General features: G+C 43.3%; 2 protein-coding genes and 1 non-coding gene across 3 annotated transcripts; 2 read left to right on the forward strand and 1 right to left on the reverse strand.

Moving 5' to 3' along the window:
- The first annotated feature begins 2,571 nt into the window (after nt 1-2,571).
- Nucleotides 2,572-3,299, forward strand: LOC148581074 (uncharacterized). Its single transcript, XM_088501229.1, has one exon. It carries the CDS (start codon nt 2,572-2,574, stop codon nt 3,160-3,162), a length of 591 nt encoding a protein of 196 aa, XP_088357355.1. The 3' UTR covers nt 3,163-3,299.
- A 467-nt stretch (nt 3,300-3,766) lies between these two features.
- Nucleotides 3,767-16,410, reverse strand: LOC148581075 (uncharacterized). The gene is made up of 3 exons (XM_088492302.1): nt 15,875-16,410; nt 15,280-15,769; nt 3,767-5,224 (listed from the first exon to the last, which is right to left on the reverse strand). Exons 1-3 carry the CDS (start codon nt 16,408-16,410, stop codon nt 3,767-3,769), a joined length of 2,484 nt encoding a protein of 827 aa, XP_088348428.1.
- LOC148581076 (small nucleolar RNA R71) lies at nt 11,066-11,173 on the forward strand. Its single transcript, XR_015896348.1, has one exon. It is a non-coding gene; the product is annotated as a small nucleolar RNA R71 (small nucleolar RNA).
- Nucleotides 16,411-18,541: the final 2,131 nt, after the last annotated feature.

The following is an 18,541-nucleotide window of genomic DNA, read 5'->3' on the forward strand; positions in this document are numbered from 1 at the left end:
GCACAATAATAATTAATTGGAAGTTTAGTGTCCTTAGTAAATCGAATGAGGCAAGTTTCGATTTATAAACAAAAATGGCTAGGATAAATCGAAACAGACAATATCGAATTAGTATGCGTTGAACTAAATGCATAAATCTATTTACCAAGATATCTAAATGGATGTAAGTTAATTCAATTTATTATGGTCCAAACGTATATTTAATAATATCCATAATGAATACAATAAAGAGTACATTTAATAATGTACTGGAGGTCTCCGGTACGGGTTGAGAGATGGATCGGGAACTTACGGGTCGAGGCGGATGCCAGATTATTTGACTGGAGCGATGGGGGGGAGGTACCTGCAAAGACACTCCGACGCTCAAGTCAGAATGGATCTAAGAGGTATAAGGTGTGAGGAATGAATGAATACCTGGAGGGACTTGGGTCCTCTATTTATAGGTGATGGTGGCTATCTTATCTTATCTTGTTTGGCTAAGATAAGGAAGACGTTCGAATTCGAAAGTCGGTTGGGAGTTCTAGAGGGCCGGTTTTGGGCCTTCTAGAAGAGCGAGGTGGGGCGGACCCGGGAAGCCAGGTTCGGATTCGATCTCGGGTCCGGGATCCGTGGGCCGGATCCGTAACAGTTGCCCCCGCAGCGGGAGAGCGAGTGAGGTCGGTCTGTTGCTGGGAGATGTGGTTTCGACCGTGAGCCAGGTCGGTTTGTTGTTGGAAGATGTCGACCGCGAGTTAGGTCGGTTTGATTCTCTTGGGGGGAGGTCGGCATGTCGGCCTGATTTTTAAGGTCGTGGCGAAGTTTCGCCTGGCCGTTTTACGCGACTCTTCTGTATCCAATGTGCCTGTTGCGTTTTTCGAGGCATACTTTATTGGTTTCTTTTTCCAAGGGGGCATTTATTGTGAGGGGACGTTTTTGGGTGTCTTTCTGGAATTGCCCCTGTGCGTTTTATCGCTCAGGGCTATTTGCGTCTTTCTGCTCCCTTTTGAAACCGTTTTGGCTTTCCACTTCACTTCCCTCGTTCATTTCATTTTCTTTTCGTTCTCTCTTCTGAAAAAATTCTCCTTCTCTCTGTGGTACTCTTTGGTGTTTCTTCGAGCTGCTGTTTCTACTTCTCAAGCTTTTTCCAGGCTCTTTTTCTGCATTACCAGGTTGGCATGCTTCGCTCTTTCTTGTTTTTGTTTTTGTGGTGTATCTGTTGTTCTGTATTTGCCATGCGTTATTCTGCCATTTTTTCCTTTCATGCTGCATCCGTGTTTTTTGGGTGGTGATTTTCGTGTTTGAAGGGGCTGAGCACCGCCGTGTTGATTCGATAGTGGGTAGTAGGTTTTTGTCTTCCTTGCTTCTGCGTAGGGTTAGTAGGCTGATGGTGGTGCTCCTCCCTGTTTTAGGTATGCACCGGCGAAGGAGTGAGGGTGTGGGTACTCCGATAGCCCCTTCCAGGGGTGTCCCCACTCGCTACACTTGGGTGACTAGCGATGTGTGGGGCGTTCCGTCGCGGATGACAGAGGCCGATCTTCAGAGACTCCGTGATCAGGGGCGATTTGTGGCGGCGGCGACGCGGAGCGGCAGTACGAGCTTGCCCTCCCGGACGCCGATGAGCGTGTTTGCTATTTGAATCTCGATTCGCCCACTGTGCCGGACTGGATGTGGGTTTATGAGTCGATGTTCACTCGGCTCGGCGTGCGATTTCCTTTTTCGCCGTTTGTTCAGGACTTGCTGAGTCGGTGTTCCGTGGTGCCGTCTCAGCTCCATCCGAATAGCTGGGCCGCCGTCTGGTCTTTTGAGCTGGTGTGTCAGTATCTCGATCTTCCGGCCTCTGTTCCTGTGTTTCTCTTTCTTTTCTTATGCACTCTTCTGACTAAGGAGGGGAAGCATAAGAGAGGGTATATGTCATTCCGGGCTCAACCTCATCGCCGTATTTTCGGTTTGTTTGAGGATTCTTTTCATGGTTTCAAGAGGGAATATTTTAAAGTGCGCCCTGTCCAGGGGCATCATCCATTTTGGCTGACGCTAGAGGGCGAGCGCCGGTTTCTGACCTATTAGAATTTCGGTGCCGGACCGTCGGTTTTGACTAAGGTTACTTATGATGGTTTGTCTCCTGAGGATAAAGACATTGCTAGTGTCTTGTGGCATTTGTTTGGCGAGCGCCCGTTAAATCCTCGAGACGTCATGGGGGATCCTAAGGCTTGTCGGACGTATATTGGTGTGTGGCTGTCTCTTTCTTGGTTTTCATGCTTGTTCTCCCGATTTTGTAACTTGATTTTTCTTTGGTTTCTTTCAGTTGAGATGGCTGGCAGTTTGACTTCCCTGGCGCAGCTGAAGGTAGCGATGGGTCGGGAGGAGGGACCGTCGTCTCCTGCTACCCCTGTTTCTAATCCCGCTGTGGATTCTCAGGCTGTTTCTCAGGAGGTGGTTTCGTCGGGGGTGAGGGCCGACGTTCGGGCTTCGCCTGGTCCTGTGAACTTGCCTGAAGTCATCGTGGTCACGGCCGCCGAGGCTTCTCGGAAGAGAAAGAGGCCTGAGAAACCTAGCAGCGAGACTTTTGAGGAGGAGGGTGCTGTGCCCAGTGTGATGGATCGACGTTTTGATGATTCGGGGTTCATAGATCAGCACTTGATGCCTGGCACGGAGCCATTCTTTGATGATTGTGATGTTTCATTCCAGGCTAAGACGGTGTATCGTGCCCTCCTCCGATCTGCTGTTGTTGTTCGGAAGGCCGAGCCCGTGATGGCTCAGGTTGGTTTGTTGGACAAGAAACTCCGTCATTCACAAGCTGAGGTGGCCAAGTTAAAAGAGCAGCTCGAGGCTGCCGAGGTTGCGAGGAAGAAGGCAGTGAAGTCTTCCGAGGAAGCTGGGGCGGAGATCCTCCGTCTTTCCGAGGTCGAGACTTCGCTTCTTTCCCAACTGGGCGCGGAGCGGCAACGGGCTTCCGACGCGGGTTCTCAGGCTGTCGTGCTTCTTGGCGAGCTGGAAGTTTTAAAGGCCGAAGTTGCTGCCCTGAAGAAAGAGAAGACGGAGTTGTTGGCCGATGCTAAGGGTGCGATCGTTGCCACCGAGGAGACGATGAGGGCTCAGGCTTTGGTGTTGGCTCCGGGTGTGGACGTGTCTGTGATGGGGGCTTTCAAGACCGTTCGTGATGGCCGAATTGTTGACCTTGAGTAGTTTTATATCTTGTAGTTTGAATTTGCTTTGAACTTAGTCTTTGTTTTGAATATTTGGTTGGCCGTAGGCCATGTAACTATGAATTCGTAGTTTTGGACTTCGTTTTAATGACTTTTGGGCCGTTCGGGCCTCTTTTTATATTCCATTTTAAGCTGTTCTATTTTTTGTTTATTTGTTCCCTTTGTTTGGACCGTCGTGAGGTCGGTTTTTCGTGGACATCCGTATTTCGGGCTTGGGAGGTGATCGGTCCCCCAGTTGTGGCCATGTTTTTGTTCCGTATTTAGGACACTTAAAAAGGAAAAAGAAGATAGAAATAACTTAATGGAATTTTATTGATGGTTGGGCCTCGTTAAAACCCTCCGTCTATGGCGGGAAAGAGTACCCGAGATTGACACTTAAGCGAAATTTAAAATTTAAAATTGTAAAAGGGGAAGATAAGTAAAGAAAAGACATAAAATAAAAAATAAGGGTGACCTAGGGAGGTCGGTCTAAGATTGACACTTATGCATAGTCCTTTTAGGAATTCTCTGAATTTTTTGTCAGCGAATTGGGTTCCATTGTCCGAGATGATGATCTCAGGGATCCCGAATCGGGTGATGATCTGTCACCAGAGGAATTTTCGACATCGGGTTGCCGTGATAGAGGCCAGGGGCTCGGCCTCGATCCACTTAGTGTAGTAGTCTATGGCGACGATGAGGTATCGGAGTTGGCTGGGTGCCGTGGGAAAAGGTCCGACAAGGTCGATCCCCCAGGTGCCGAATGGCCGCTCTGCCGATATGATGCTGAGCTGGTGTGGGGTGGCTTGGTGGATATTGGCGTGCCTTTGGCATTTATCGCAATTTTTTACTAGCTGCACGGAGTCCCGGATGACCGTGGGCCAGAAGTAGCCGGCCCAGATGACTTTTTGGGCAAGGGTTTTACCTCCGACGTGGTGGCCGCAACAACCTTCATGGATTTTGCGGAGTATGTACTCCGTGTCCCCGGGTTCGACGCATTTGAGCAGGGGTTGCGAGAATTCACGTTTGTATAGTTGTCCTGTGACGACTGTGTAGTTGGCGGCTTCCCTTTTTGTCCGTTTTTCCTCTTTGGGGTCTTCGGGCAATGTTCCTTTGAGGAGATATTGTAGGATGGGGTAGGTCCATGATCCTCGGTGGGAGAGTGTCAGATAGGCGTTAGCCGTCGTGGATATGGACGGTGATTTGACGACTTCCTGAATTAGCGATTTGTTGCCGTGTCCTAGTTTAGTGCTGGCTAGTTTAGAGAGAAGGTCAGCCCTGGCATTACGTTCCCTGGGGACGTGCCGTATGGTTATGTGATTGAATTCTTCCTTTAGTTTGTTAACCTCAGCAAGGTATTGTTGTAGCAGGGTATCTCGTGTTTGGTAGTCTCCGTTAATTTGGGAACTGACTACTTGCAAATCCGTATTTATTTTCAGGACCTTTGCTCCGACTTCCTTGGCTAGGGCTAAGCCTGCTAGGAGGGCCTCATATTCTACCTGGTTATTTGAGACTGGGAATTCGTATCGTACTGACTGTTCGATCACGACTCCGTTTTGGCTTTCGAGAATGACTCTGGCACCTCCGGAAGTGACGTTCGATGAGCCGTCAACGTGTAGTTTCCATGATTCGGGGGTGGAGTTTCCCGGCGTCATCTCGGCGATGAAGTCGGCCATGGCCTGTGCTTTGATTGCGTATCGGGGTTCGAACTTGATATCGAACTGGGACAGTTCGATGGACCATGCTAGCATTCTGCCCGCTAGATCGGGTTTTTGTAGTACCTGTTTAGCTGCTTGGTCGGGTCGAACTGTCACGGGGTGGGCCTGGAAATATTGCCGCAGACGTTGGGAGGCCGTGAGGAGGGCGAAGGATAGCTTTTCCAGGCGCGAGTAGCGAGTTTCTGTGTCTTGTAGGACTTTGCTTATGAAGTATATGGGTTTTCGTTCTTTCTTCTCGTTTTCGCGGATGAGTGCCGCCGCGAGTGCTTCTTCCGTTATGGAGAGGTATAAGTAGAGAGTCTCCCCTGTTTGGGGTTTGGCGAGGACTGGTGGTTCCGCTAGGACTTTCTTGAAATGTTGGAATGCTTCTTCGCATTCTGCTTCCCATTTGAAGGGGGCTCCTTGGTGCACGAAATTGTGATCTCTGGTAATGGCTCCAAAAACTTGGTGCTCTAATCTCAATTCATAATTTGTCACAACTTCGATACAACTAACCAGCAAGTGCACTGGGTCGTCCAAGTAATAAACCTTACGTGAGTAAGGGTCGATCCCACGGAGATTGTTGGTATGAAGCAAGCTATGGTCACCTTGTAAATCTCAGTCAGGCGGATAATAATTGATTATGGAGTTTTCGAAAATAATACTAATTAAACAGAAAATAAGGATAGAAACACTTATGTAATTCATTGGTGAGAATTTCAGATAAGCGTGTAGAGATGCTTTCGTTCCTCTGAATCTCTGCTTTCCCGCTGTCTTCATCCAATCAGTCTTACTCCTTTCCATGACTTGCTTTGCATCCAAGGGCATCACCGTTGTCAATGGTTACTTCCCCTCCTCTTGTGAAAATGGTCCAAATGCTCTGTCACAGCACGGCTAATCATCTGAGGTTCCCGATCATGCTGGAATAGGATTCACCCTCCTTTTGCGTCTGTCACTACGCCCAGCAATCGCGAGTTTGAAGCTCGTCACAGTCATTCAATCCCAGAATCCTACTCGGAATACCACAGACAAGGTTTAGACTTTCTGGATTCTCATGAATGCCGCCATCAATCTAGCTTACACCACGAAGATTCTGATTAAGAGATCCAAGAGATAATCATTCAATCTAAGGTAGAACGGAAGTGGTTGTCAGGCATGCGTTCATAGGGAATGATGATGATTGTCACGTTCATCACATTTAGGTTGAAGTGTGAATGAATATCTTAGAAGCGGAATAAGTTGAATTTGAATGGAAAAACAGTAGTACTTTGCATTAATCTTTGAGGAACAGCAGAGCTCCACACCTTAATCTATAGAGTGTAGAAACTCTACCGTTAAAAATACATAAGTGATAGGTCCAGGCATGGCCGAGAGGCCAGCCCCCATGATCTAAGAACCAGGCGTCCAAAGATGTTCAAAGATACAATCCCGGATTCAAAGATGTCTAATACAATAGTAAAAGGTCCTATGTATAATAAACTAGCTACTAGGGTTTACAGAAGTAAGTAATTGATGCATAAATCCACTTCCGGGGCCCACTTGGTGTGTGCTTGGGCTGAGCTTGAAGTCTACACGTGGAGAGGTCATTCTTGGAGTTGAACGCCAGCTTTTGTGCCAGTTTGGCGTTGAACTCCACTTTGCAACTTGTTTCTGGCGCTGGACGCCAGAATTGGGCAGAGAGCTGGCGTTGAACGCCAGTTTGCGTTGTCTAAACTTGGGCAAAATATGAACTATTATATATTGCTGGAAAGCCCTGGATGTCTACTTTTCAACGCAATTGGAAGCGCGCCATTTTGAGTTTTTTAGCTCCAGAAAATTCACTTTGAGTGCAGGGAGGTCAGAATCCAACAGCATCAGCAGTCCTTCTTCAACCTCTAAATATGATTTTTGCTCAAGTCCCTCAATTTCAGCCAGAAAATACCTGAAATCATAGAAAAACACACAAACTCATAGTAAAGTCCAGAAATGTGAATTTAACATAAAAACTAATGAAAACATCCCTAAAAGTAACCAGATTCTACTAAAAACATACTAAAAACAATGCCAAAAAGCGTATAAATTATCCGCTCATCACAACACCAAACTTAAATTTTTGCTTGTCCCCAAGCAACTGAAAATCAAATAGGATAAAAAGAAGAGAATATACTATAAATTCCAAACTATCAATGAAACATAGCTCCAATTAAATGAGCGGGACTTATAGCTTTTTGCCTCTTGAATAGTTTTGGCATCTCACTTTATCCATTGAAGTTCAGAATGATTGGCATCTATAGGAACTCAGAGTTCAGATAGTGTTATTGATTCTCCTAGTTCAGTATGATGATTCTTGAACACAGCTATTTTATGAGTCTTGGCCGTGGCCCTAAGCACTTTGTTTTCCAATATTACCACCGGATACATAAATGCCATAGACACATAATTGGGTGAACCTTTTCAGATTGTGACTCAGCTTTGCTAAAGTCCCCAATTAGAGGTGTCCAGGGTTCTTAAGCACACTCTTTTTTTGCTTTGGACCTTGACTTTAACCGCTCAGTCTCAAGTTTTCACTTGACACCTTCACGCCACAAGCACATGGTTAGGGACAACTTGGTTTAGCCGCTTAGGCCAGGATTTTATTCCTTTAGGCCCTCCTATCCACTAATGCTCAAAGCCTTGGGATCTTTTTTATTACCCTTGCCTTTTGGTTTTAAGGGCTATTGGCTTTTTGCTCTTGCCTCTTGGTTTTAAGAGCTTTTGGCTTTTTCTACTTGCTTTTTCTTTTTCTTTCTATTTTTTTTTCGCTATTTTTTTTCTTTCTTTTTTTTTTCTCTGCAAGCTTTGTTCTTTGCTGCTTTTTCTTGCTTCAAGAATCATTTTTATGATTTTTCAGATTATCAAATAACATGTCTCCTTATCATCATTATTTCAAGAGCCAACATATTTAACATTCTTAAACAACAACTTCAAAAGACATATGCACTGTTCAAGCATTCATTCAGAAAACAAGACGCATTGTCACCACATCAACATAATTAAACTAAGTTCAAGGATAAATTCGAAACTCATGTACTTCTTGTTCTTTTGAATCAAAACAGTTTTTATTTAAGAGAGGTGATGGATTCATAGGACATTCATAACTTTAAGACATAGTTACTAAATACTAATGATCATGTAATAAGACACAAACATAGATAAGCACTTAACATAGAAAACGAAAAACAGAGAATGTAAGAACAAGGAATGAGTCCACCTTAGTGATGGTGGCGTTTCCTTCTTGAGGAACCAATGATGTCCTTGAGCTCTTCTATGTCTCTTCCTTGTCTTTGTTGCTCCTCCCTCATTGCTTTTTGATCTTCTCTAATTTCATGAAGGATGATGGAGTGCTCTTGATGTTCCACCCTTAATTGTCCCATGTTGGAACTTAATTCTCCTAGGGAGGTGTTGATTTGCTCCCAATAGTTTTGTGGAGGAAAATGCATTCGAGGAATCTCAGGGGTTTCTTGATGATGAGCTTCTTCATGTGCCTGTTGAGATCCATGAATGTGCTCTCTTATTTTTTCCATCCTTTTTTTTAGTGATGGGCTTGTGAGATGAATCTTTCCATCTCCCATGGCTCAGAGGTGGAAGCAATTGTCTTCCCTTTCCTCTTTCTTGAGGTTTTTCTGGCCTTAGGTGCCATTAATGGTTATAGAAAAACAAAAAAGCTATGCTTTTACCACACCAAACTTAGAATGTTGCTCGCCCTCGAGCAAAAGAAGAAAGAATAGAAGAAGAAGAAGAAGAAGATATGGAGGAGATGGAGGGATGTGTGTATTCGGCCCTATGGGTGGGATTGAGTGGGAAAGAGATTTTGAATTTTGAAGGTAGGTGGGGTTTATGGGGAAGAGTGGATGGATGTGAGTGGTGAAGTGGTGATAGGGAAGAGAGATTGAGGTGATTGGTGAAGAGTTTTGGGGAAGAGTGTTTATGGGATTGTGTGAAAGAGGGGTGAGAAGAAGTGAGTGGAGGTAGGTGGGGATCCTGTGGGGTCCACAGATCTTAAGGTGTTCAAGGATTTACAACCTTGCACCAAATTGGGCATGCAAAATGCCCTTGCACACAACTCTGGGCGTTCAGCGCCAGATTGGTGCTTGTTCTGGGCGTTGAACGCCCATTTGTTGCCCATTTCTGGCGTTGAACGCCAGAACCATGCTTGTTCTGGGCGTTCAGTGCCAGCTCTTCTCCAGGGTGCAATTCTGGCGTTCAAACGCCCAGATGCTGCCCATTTTGGGCGTTCAGCGCCAGAACCATGCTCTGTTCTGGCGTTGAACGCCAGCCAGATGCTTCTTACTGGCGTTTAAACGCCAGTGAGATCCTCCTCTAGGGTGTGATTTTTCTTCTGCTGTTTTTGATTCCGTTTTCAATTTTTTTATTTATTTTGTGACTCTACATGATCATGAACCTAATGAAAAACAATAAAAATAGAAATTAGATAAAAATTGGGTTGCCTCCCAACAAGCTCTTCTTTAATGTCAATAGCTTGACAGTGGGCTCTCATGGAGCCTCACAGATGTTCAGAGCATTGTTGAGACTCTCCAACACCAAACTTAGAGTTTGGATATGGGAGTTCAACACCAAACTTAGAGTTTGGTTGTGGCCTCCCAACACCAAACTTAAAGTTTGACTGTGGGGGCTCTGGTTGACTCTACAATGAGAGAAGCTTACTGTGCTTCCTCTCCATGGGTACAGAGAGAGATCCTTGAGTTGTAAACACAAGGTTATCCTCATTTATTTGAAGGATCAATTCTCCTCTGTCCACATCAATCACAGCTCTTGCTATGGCTAGGAAGGGTCTTCCAAGGATGATGAATTCATCCTCATCCTTCCCAGTATCTAGGACTATGAAATCAGCAGGGATGTAAAGGCCTTCAACCTTTACTAACATGTCCTCTACTTGTCCATAAGCCTGTTTTCTTGAATTGTCTACCATCTCTAATGAGATTTTAGTGGCTTGCACCCCAAAGATTCCCAGTTTTTCTATTACAGAGAGGGGCATGAGGTTTATTCCTGAACCAAGGTCACACTGAGCCTTAAAGATCATGGTGCCTATGGTACAAGGTATTAAGAACTTTCCAGGATCCTGTTTCTTCTGGGGCAATGTCAGTTGATCTAGATCACTTAGTTCATTGGTGAACAAGGGGGTTCATCTTCCCAAGTTTCAATGCCAAATAATTTGGCATTCAGCTTCATGATTGCACCAAGAAACTTGGCAGCTTGCTCTTCAGTAACATCCTCATTCTCTTCAGAAGAGGCATACTCATCAGAGCTCATGAATGGCATAAGGAGGTTCAATGGAATCTCTATGGTCTCTAGATGAGTCTCAGATTCCTTTGGTTCCTCAGAGGGAAACTCCTTATTGATCACTGGACGTCCCAGGAGGTCTTCCTCACTGGAATTCACGTCCCCAACCTCCTTGACAGGTTCGGCCATGGTAATTAATTCAATGGCCTTGCACTCTCCTTTTGGATTCTCTTCTGTATTGCTAGGGAGAGTACTAGGAGGGATTTCAGTGATCCTTTTACTCAGCTGGCCCACTTGTGCTTCCAAATTTCTAATGGAAGACCTTGTTTCATTCATGAAACTTACAGTGGCCTTGGACAGATCAGAGACTAAGTTTGCTAAATTAGAGGTATTTTGTCCAGAGTTCTCTGTCTGTTGCTGAGTGGATGATGGAAAAGGCTTGCTATTGCTAAACCTGTATCTTCCACCATTATTAAAGCCTTGTTGAGGCTTTTGTTGATCCTTCCATGAGAGATTTGGATGATTTCTCTATGATGGATTATAGGTGTTTCCATAAGGTTCACTTAAGTAATTCACCTCTGCTATTGCAGGGTTCTCAGGATCATAAGCTTCTTCTTCAGAAGATGCCTCTTGAGTACTGTTGGATGCAGCTTGCATTCAATTCAGACTCTGAGAAATCATATTGACTTGCTGAGTCAATATTTTATTCTGAGCCAGTATGGCATTCAGAGTATCAATTTCAAGAACTCTCTTCTTCTGAGGCGTCCCATTACTCACAGAATTCCTCTCAGAAGTGTACATAAACTGGTTATTAGCAACCATGTCAATGAGTTCTTGAGCTTCTGCAGGCATTTTCTTTAGGTGAATGGATCCACCTGCAGAGGTTTCCAATGACATCTTTGATAGCTCAGATAAACCATCATAGAATATATCCAGGATGGTCCATTCTGAAAGCATGTCAGAAGGACACTTTTTGGTCAGCTACTTGTATCTTTCCCAAGCTTTATAGAGGGATTCACCTTCTTTCTGTCTGAAGGTTTAAACATCTACTCTAAGCTTGCTCAGCTTTTGAGGAGGAAAGAACTTGGCTAAGAAAGCCGTGACCAGCTTGTCCCAAGAGTTCAGGCTATCTCTGGGTTGAGAATCCAACCACACTCTAGCTCTGTCTCTTACAGCAAAAGGGAAAAGCATGAGCCTGTAGACTTCAGGATCTACTCCATTAGTCTTAACAGTATCACATATCTCCAAGAATTCAGTTAAGAACTGAAAAGGATCTTCAGATGGAAGTCTATAAAACTTGCAATTCTGCTGCATCAGAGAAACTAGCTGAGGTTTCAGCTCAAAGTTGTTTGCTCCAATGGCAGGAATGGAGATGCTTCTTCCATGTAAATTGGAATTTGGTGCAGTAAAGTCACCAAGCATCCTCCTTGCATTATTATTATTTTCGGCTGCCATCTCCTCTTCCTGTTCGAAAATTTCTGAAAGGTTATCTCTGGATTGTTGTAATTTAGCTTCTCTTAGTTTCCTTTTCAGAGTCCTTTCATGTTCTGGATCTGCTTCAACAAGAATATTCTTGTCCTTGCTCCTGCTCATATGACAAAGAAGAGGGCACAGGAAAAATAACAATAATAGTAGGGATCCTTTATACCACAGTATAGAGGTCCTTGTGTGAGTAGAAGAAAAGAAGGGGACAAAGAATGTAATGTAAGGAAAGAAACACAAGGGTGAGGAGAGCAGAGAAGTGAGATGAGGAGATGTTAGTAGATGAATAAATAAATAGAATAAGATGAGAGAGGGAGAATTTCGAAAATAATTTTTGAAAAAGAGTTAGTGATTTTCGAAAATAGTTTTTGAAAAAGGTTAGTAGTTTTTTCGAAAATTAAAATAAAAAATCAAAATAATTAGTTAATTAAAAAGAATTTTTGAAAAAGAGGGAAGATATTTTCGAAAATTAGAGAGAGAGAGTTAGTTAGGTAGTTTTGAAAAAGATAAGAAACAAACAAAAAGTTAGTTAGTTAGTTGAAACAAATTTGAAAATCAATTTTGAAAAGATAAGAAGATAAGAAGTTAGAAAATATATTTTGAAATCAAATTTTTGAAAATAGATAAGAAGAGAAGATATTTTTAAAAAGATATGATTGAAATTATTTTTGAAAAAGATTTGATTTTTAAAATCACAATTAATGACTTGATTCACAAGAAATCACAAGATATGATTCTAGAACTTAAAGTTTGAATCTTTCTTAACAAGTAAGTAACAAACTTGAAATTTTTGAATCAAAACATTAATTGATGATGTTATTTTCGAAAATTATGATATAAAATTAAGAAAAAGATTTTTGAAAAATATTTTTTTAATTTTCGAAAATAACTAAGGAAAATGAAAAAGATTTGATTTTTTGAAAAAAGATTTTGAAAAAGATAAGATTTTTAAATTGAAAATTTGATTTGACTCATAAAAACAACTAGATTTTAAAAATTTTTGAAAAAGTCAACTCAAATTTTCGAATTTGATGAGAGAAAGAGGGAAAGATATTTTTTTTTTATTTTTGAATTTTTAATGATGAGAGAGAAAAACATGAAAAAGACTCCATGCATGAAAATTTTGGATCAAAACAATGAATGCATGCAAGAATGCTATGAATGTTAAGATGAACACCAAGAACACTTTGAATGTCAAGATGAACATCAAGAACTTATTTTTGGAAATTTTTATATGCAAAGAAAACATGCAAGACACCAAACTTAGAAATCTTTCATGTTTAGACTCTATGGATGCAAAAATGCACATGAAAAACAAGAAAAGACACAAAACATGAAGACATCAAGATCAAACAAGAAGACTTACCAAGAACAACTTGAAGATCATGAAGAACACTATGAATGCATGAATTTTCGAAAAATGCAAGATGAATATGCAATTGACACCAAACTTAAAAACTGACTCAAGACTCAAACAAGAAACATGAAATATTTTTTTGATTTTTATGATTTTATGATTTTTTTTTGTATTTTTATTTTGTATTTTTCGAAAATCATTTGAAAAAGAAAAATAAGGATTCCAAAATTTTTAATATGAATTCCAGGAATCTTATGCTCTTTAGTCTAAAGCTCCAATCAAAGGGTCAGGCATGGCTTAATAGCTAGCCAAGCTTTAGTATGTAACTCAGACATGACATGCCTAACATGCCCTATCCAGAAGAATTAGACATGGCTTTACAGTCAGCCAGGCTTCAACATGCTTCATGAAACTCTAGAATTCATTCTTAAAAATTCTGAAGAAAAATATATTCTTGAAAAAATTTTTATTTAAAATATTTTTTTTTCGAAAACAAAGGAGAAATTTTTGAAAGATTTTTTTTTTTGAAAAAATTTTTGAAAAATTTTTGAAAAGAAAACTAAAAGAAAGTTACCCAATCTGAGCAACAAGATGAACCGTCAGTTGTCCAAACTCAAACAATCCCCGGCAACGGCGCCAAAAACTTGGTGCACGAAATTGTGATCTCTGGTAATGGCTCCAAAAACTTGGTGCTCTAATCTCAATTCATAATTTGTCACAACTTCGATACAACTAACCAGCAAGTGCACTGGGTCGTCCAAGTAATAAACCTTACGTGAGTAAGGGTCGATCCCACGGAGATTGTTGGTATGAAGCAAGCTATGGTCACCTTGTAAATCTCAGTCAGGCGGATAATAATTGATTATGGAGTTTTCGAAAATAATACTAATTAAACAGAAAATAAGGATAGAAACACTTATGTAATTCATTGGTGATAATTTCAGATAAGCGTGTAGAGATGCTTTCGTTCCTCTGAATATCTGCTTTCCCGCTGTCTTCATCCAATCAGTCTTACTCCTTTCCATGGCTGGCTTTATGCAAGGGCATCACCGTTGTCAATGGTTACTTCCCCTCCTCTTGTGAAAATGGTCCAAATGCTCTGTCACAGCACGGCTAATCATCTGAGGTTCCCGATCATGCTGGAATAGGATTCACCCTCCTTTTGCGTCTGTCACTACGCCCAGCAATCGCGAGTTTGAAGCTCGTCACAGTCATTCAATCCCAGAATCCTACTCGGAATACCACAGACAAGGTTTAGACTTTCTGGATTCTCATGAATGCCGCCATCAATCTAGCTTACACCACGAAGATTCTGATTAAGAGATCCAAGAGATAATCATTCAATCTAAGGTAGAACGGAAGTGGTTGTTAGGCACGCGTTCATAGGGAATGATGATGATTGTCACGTTCATCACATTTAGGTTGAAGTGCGAATGAATATCTTAGAAGCGGAATAAGTTGAATTTGAATGGAAAAACAGTAGTACTTTGCATTAATCTTTGAGGAACAGCAGAGCTCCACACCTTAATCTATAGAGTGTAGAAACTCTACCGTTAAAAATACATAAGTGATAGGTCCAGGCATGGCCGAGAGGCCAGCCCCCATGATCTAAGAACCAGGCGTCCAAAGATGTTCAAAGATACAATCCCGGATTCAAAGATGTCTAATACAATAGTAAAAGGTCCTATTTATAATAAACTAGCTACTAGGGTTTACAAAAGTAAGTAATTGATGCATAAATCCACTTCCGGGGCCCACTTGGTGTGTGCTTGGGCTGAGCTTGAAGTCTACACGTGGAGAGGTCATTCTTGGAGTTGAACGCCAGCTTTTGTGCCAGTTTGGGTGTTGAACTCCACTTTGCAACTTGTTTCTGGCGCTGGACGCCAGAATTGGGCAGAGAGCTGGCGTTGAACGCCAGTTTGCATCGTCTAAACTTGGGCAAAGTATGGACTATTATATATTGCTGGAAAGCCCTGATGTCTACTCTCCAACTCAATTGGAAGAGCGCCATTTTGAGTTCTGTAGCTCCAGAAAATCCACTTTGAGTGCAGGGAGGTCAGAATCCAACAGCATCAGCAGTCCTTCTTCAACCTCTAAATCTGATTTTTGCTCAAGTCCCTTAATTTCAGCCAGAAAATACCTGAAATCACAGAAAAACACACAAACTCATAGTAAAGTCCAGAAATGTGAATTTAACATAAAAACTAATGAAAACATCCCTAAAAATAACCAGATTCTACTAAAAACATACTAAAAACAATGCCAAAAAGCGTATAAATTATCCGCTCATCACTCCTTTTTTCATCAGTCTGAAGAAGGGGATTGCCTTTTGAGCCAATGCTCCGAGAAAGCGGGATAGCGATGTTAGTCGGCCGGTGAGTTTATGGATGTCGTTTATATTTTTTGGGCTTGTCATCTCAAGGACGGCGCAACATTTCTCTGGGTTGGCTTCAACTCCGTGGTGTGTGATCATAAAGCCGAGAAACTTTCGTGCCTCCATTCCAAAGGCGCATTTTGTCGGGTTGAGTCGCATTTGGTGCTTTCGTAGGGTGTCCATGAAGACCTTGAGGTTGCTGATGAGTTGTTCACTGGAGTTGGTCTTGGCGAGCATGTCGTCTATGTAGACTTCTAGTTTTGTTCTGGATAGGTTCTGGAATATTTTGTTAATGAGCCGTTGGTAGGTGGCTCCGGCGTTGTTCAAGCCGAAGGGCATGACTGTGTAGCAGTACGTTCCATCGGGGGTGATTAATGCTGTTTTTTCCTCGTCAGGTCGATGCATGGGTATTTGATTATAGCCAGAGTATGCGTCCATGAAGCTGAGGTACCGATGTCCGGATGCAGCGTCTACCAGTCCGTCGATGTTTGGCAGAGGAAAGGCGTCTTTTGGACAGGCTTTGTTGAGGTCCGTGTAGTCGACGAACATTCGCCACTTCCCGTTGGACTTTTTTACCAGTACGACATTTGCTAACCACGTCGTGTAGGGTAGTTCTCGGATGAAGTTTGCCTCGAGTAGGGCTTGTACTTGTCGTTTGACCTCGGCCGCTCGGTCTGACGACATTTTTCGTCTCCTTTGTGCCACGGGTTCAGCTTTGGGGTCTACGGCTAGCCGGTGGGACATTAGGTCGAGGTCTATCCCAGGCATGTCGGCTGCCGTGAAAGTGAACAAGTCTCTATTTTGTTTCAAAAATTGGGAAAGGTCTTCTTTGAGGTCGTATGGGAGGTTCCTGTTGATGAAGGTGTATTCGTCTTTGGTTTGCCCTACTTGTAGTTTTTGCATGTCACCTTTCGGTTCTAGCCTAGGTTGGCCGTCTTGTCCGGCGTCCAGGTCGGCTAGGAATATGCCAGCCGCATCGCGAGACTTTTGCCGTAAAGCCAGGCTGGTGTTGTCGCATTCTACCGCGACTTTCCAGTCTCCGTGGATAGTCCCGATGGAGCCGTCTTCCGTTATGAATTTCATAAGGAGGTATTTGGTAAAGATGATGGCCGAGAAGTCATTGATTGTTTTTCTCCCGAGGATGACGTTGTAAGCGGTGGAGTCTTTTAGGACCACGAATTCAGATAGAATGTTATCCTTTGGTTACCTGTTCCTATGGTGAGGGGAAGGGTGATGGAACCTTCCGGTTTGAGAAAGTTGTCCCCGAGTCCCGTGATGCCATTGCGGTGCGTTTGGAGATTTTCGTTGCGGAGCCCGAGCTTGTCGAAGGCTCCTCAGAAAAGGATGTTGGAGTCTGCGCCGGTGTCCACTAGTATTCTCTGGACTAGTCCCGTTCCGATTCTTGCCGAGATGATGAAAGGTGCGTCTTCAGCTGAGGTGCCGTGCTGGCAGTCCTCGGGTAGGAAAGTTATCATTTTGCCGGTGGTGGTGGTTGGAGCTTGGTCTCTAACGGCCAGGACTTTGAGGTCCTTTTTCAGTGTTGTTTTCGATTTACCTGACACGTCTTTGCCTGTGATAACATTTACTATTATGGTTGGGTCATCTTCTAGACTTTCTCTGGGGGGTTGTTTTTGCGTTCTCGGGTTGCGCCCTTCTCTTTCTGGCGACCTGTCTTTTTCCGCGCGTTTTGGTTCTCTGATGATTTTGGCGAACTCTGGGAGTTTGCCGTCCCTTATGGCTTGTTCGAGGGCGTCCTTGAGGTCAAAGTAGTCTTGTGTCCTGTGGCTGTAACCTCGGTGGTAGTCGTAATAAAAGGTTTTGCTGCCGCCCGTTCTTTCTTTGAGTTGCCGGGCTTTTGGGATGACACCTCGGTCCGCTATTTGGTGGTATATCTCGGCAATTGGAGCTGTTAGGGGTGTGTAACTAGAGAACTTGCCGATTCTGGGTGCTCAGTTTGCATTTGTCGGCTTGGGATGGTCCCTCTGATTTTCTCTGGATGGTGGGTTATGCCGGGAGCCGAATTGCCGTGTTGGGCGTTGCCATGTTGTCGTTTATTGGCGGCGATGACCTGGCTGACTTCCTCGTCATTGATGTAATCTTTGGCGACGTTCTGGATCTCGTGCATGGTCCATACTGGTTTGGTGGTAAGGTGTTTGTGAAAATCTTCGTTCATGAGCCCGTTGGTTAGACAGAGACTTGCGACGGAATCCGTGAGTCCGTCGACCGTTAGGCATTCATCATTGAAGCGGTCGAGGTATTTCCTTGTGGATTCGTCTTGTTTCTGCGTGACCCCTAGTAGACTGATGGGGTGTTTGGCTTTAGTGATTCTAGTTGTAAATTGGGCTATGAACTTTCGCGAGATGTCGTGGAAGCTGGTTATAGATCCGTTTGGGAGGGCGTTGAACCATTTGATTGCTGGCCCCGCTAGGGTTACCGGGAAAGCTCTGCCTCGGATTGCGTCGGCTGCTCCTTCTAGGTTCATTCTGGCCTCGAAGGCCGTTAGATGTTCCTGGGGATCCTTGGTTTCGTCATACTTCATATCAGTGAGTTTATCGAAACCTTTGGGGAGTTTTGCTTTTAAGATCCTTTCTGTGAAGGGGGTAGCTCCCATTATCGTGTGGTCGTTCCTCGTGCGCTTGGTTTCTCGGTGTCGTCGGTCATCTTCCGTGTGAGCGGGGTCACGGGAGATATTGCGGTTGTATCTTTTGTTGTGTCGCCGTTATGGTGGTCTATCGCTTCTTTGTCTGCGCGAGGTGCTTCTATCATGCCTTTTGGCGTGTCGCCGTTCTGGCGATCTGCCGTGGCGAGATCTGGATCTAGAAGTTGCGTGACTTTCGTTTCCGGTGATATGTTTTTCTTTTGCGGCAATCTGGCCTTCGAGTTCTTGTACTCGGTGGTAGAGCTCCTGGATTATTTGGGCTAACTTTTCTTCCAGGTTCTCAGGATGTCAGGTTTTTGTAACGACAGTAGCGTCTTTTTTGTTATGGACGACGCTTGCCGATTTGATTTACTACTATATTGCGTAAATCGAATTTAACTAATTCGATTTATATAGAAATATAGTTTGGGAATTAACGTAACATTTTTTTATTTGGATGAATCATGTAATATTGAATTAGCTTTGGTTTATTTATGTGTTCTGCCCAAAAGCTTTTATAATAACCTGAGTCCAGGCCTATTTTATAATAAATCAAGTCAAATACAAGCCGAGTTG

This window comes from Arachis ipaensis, chromosome B10 (genome assembly GCF_059453495.1).
Source record: "Arachis ipaensis isolate K30076 ecotype BB chromosome B10, ASM5945349v1, whole genome shotgun sequence".
Lineage (NCBI taxonomy): Eukaryota > Viridiplantae > Streptophyta > Magnoliopsida > Fabales > Fabaceae > Arachis > Arachis ipaensis.

Excerpts from the sequence above, each read along its gene's own strand:
- LOC148581074 (XM_088501229.1), top strand. The coding sequence starts at position 2,572 with ATGGATCGACGTTTTGATGATTCGGGGTTCATAGATCAGCACTTGATG.
- LOC148581075 (XM_088492302.1), bottom strand. The coding sequence starts at position 16,410 with ATGAAATTCATAACGGAAGACGGCTCCATCGGGACTATCCACGGAGAC. Across the intron at positions 15,770-15,874 it reads TCCAACGGGAAGTGGCGAAT|CTTCATGGACGCATACTCTG; the intron begins GTTCGTCGACTA and ends TCGGTACCTCAG. Across the intron at positions 5,225-15,279 it reads TCGGAGCATTGGCTCAAAAG|AAAGTCCTAGCGGAACCACC; the intron begins GCAATCCCCTTC and ends CAACATTTCAAG.